This window comes from Ostrinia furnacalis, unplaced genomic scaffold, assembly GCF_004193835.3.
Source record: "Ostrinia furnacalis isolate ACB-3 unplaced genomic scaffold, ASM419383v2 OfSCF0641, whole genome shotgun sequence".
NCBI lineage: Eukaryota > Metazoa > Arthropoda > Insecta > Lepidoptera > Crambidae > Ostrinia > Ostrinia furnacalis.
The window spans coordinates 216,587-218,130 of NW_021130880.1; the positions used below are offsets into that span (position 1 = coordinate 216,587).

General features: G+C 36.5%; 1 protein-coding gene across 1 annotated transcript; it reads right to left on the minus strand.

The window, feature by feature from the left end:
• Positions 1-338: 338 nt before the first annotated feature.
• Positions 339-1,463, minus strand: LOC114366616 (putative serine protease K12H4.7; the record flags this gene model as incomplete). Its single annotated transcript, XM_028323546.1, has 1 exon — positions 339-1,463. A coding segment is annotated over one exon (1,099 nt), but the record flags the coding sequence as incomplete, so codon positions are not given.
• Between the last annotated feature and the right edge of the window lie 81 nt (positions 1,464-1,544).

Sequence of the window (1,544 nt, forward strand, 5' to 3'; positions counted from 1 at the left end):
TGTATGGGTAAACTTGGTACACCGGTCGTAAAATAAAAGACACATTATGATAAATACTTTATTTGCAATAAAATTTCGAATTTAGAATTTATTTGGGTACACCTCATTCAAACTAAAAAAGTATGACACAGTATGGTCTCAAATCATTTGCAGCTATAAAGATTATGTATAATACTGCATTTAGGTACTTCATACTCGTATCTTCTTTCTGTCATCTGCTTGGAATTAAAGCTGATCTGTCTCTCGACACGTGGAACCTTGCGTCACAGTTCTAGAGGTCATCCCGAATAAACATAATATATATTAAAATGTCAACCCTGATAGTGGCATCCAAATACACAACAATCTTGATAAAGAGAGTATTTTACATTCCAATCCATTCCTTTAGTTTCTTCTTCGTAAACTCTCTGACCTCTGCAACCTTTTCGGGTATATCGTCTTCACCGAAAAGCCAGAGGTCTGAACAATGACCCGCATCTGGTATGACCCTGGCCGGAGCTTCATCTGAAAGATCTGTCAAAACCCCAAGTTTGTGCCATGGGTCCATGTCTCCGTTAATGAAAACTACTCTGTCCACATTTGGCGTCAGGCCACCATATTTTTCGTTGGTTTTCTTAACACCATCTTCCATACGTGCCTGATCAAATTCTGGGCCAAATACATCTGTACACATTTTATAAAAGAATGATACCGGTAAGTTATTTGTAAAAGGATGATTATTCGATGAAGTGGATTCCATATAACCAAATTCGGTACAAGTCTGATAAAGCCATGGTTTGAAATAAAAATGTTCTTTTTTATGTTCAATCATATCGGCAAAGTCATAGTTAAAACAAGAGGAATGTGATTTTTCAAACTGCAATTGCTTGTTCCACTTCCAATCATGAATATTATTTGAAGTGATTAAACCATCACACCAATATTGTATCTGTTTTGGATTTTGTACCATAGATGTTAAATGTATTAAGATATAGTAAAAAAAGGTATGTTGGTTTTCCAGGACCTTCATATTAGTCCATTCGCAAATTTTATGTTCTTTTTTAAGCTGCTCAATTCCCTCATCAGATTTCAGTAACTTTTCGTAGCGTTGGAAAATTTCAGCTATTTTCTCATAACAAGCAGAGGATCCATATTTCTTGAAAAGATCACCAACTACCTCAAGGTATTCATAAAAATCTGACTTAGCTAACAGGGGAGCACTACTTGATAGGGCTGCATCTACTAAATCGGGATACAACATCCTCGCCCAGGTGGCTAAATTTCCTGAGTATGAACCACCGAAGACAACGACTTTGCTATTTTTATAAAGATCTGCACGCTTTACATATTCTATGAAGTTTTTCAAATCGGCAAGAGCTTGCGTCGAACTTAAGTAAGCCAAGTTCTCTACACTCATATCGCCGTTAGGAACACTTTTACCGTAGAATCTATGTTCTAGCATCATCACGGTAGCGTTAACTTCACTTGCAAAATTCGTGATTATATAACTGTCCAAACCCGAAAAAAACCCAAAGGGATTATAGTTGTCTAGGTACAATACAAGT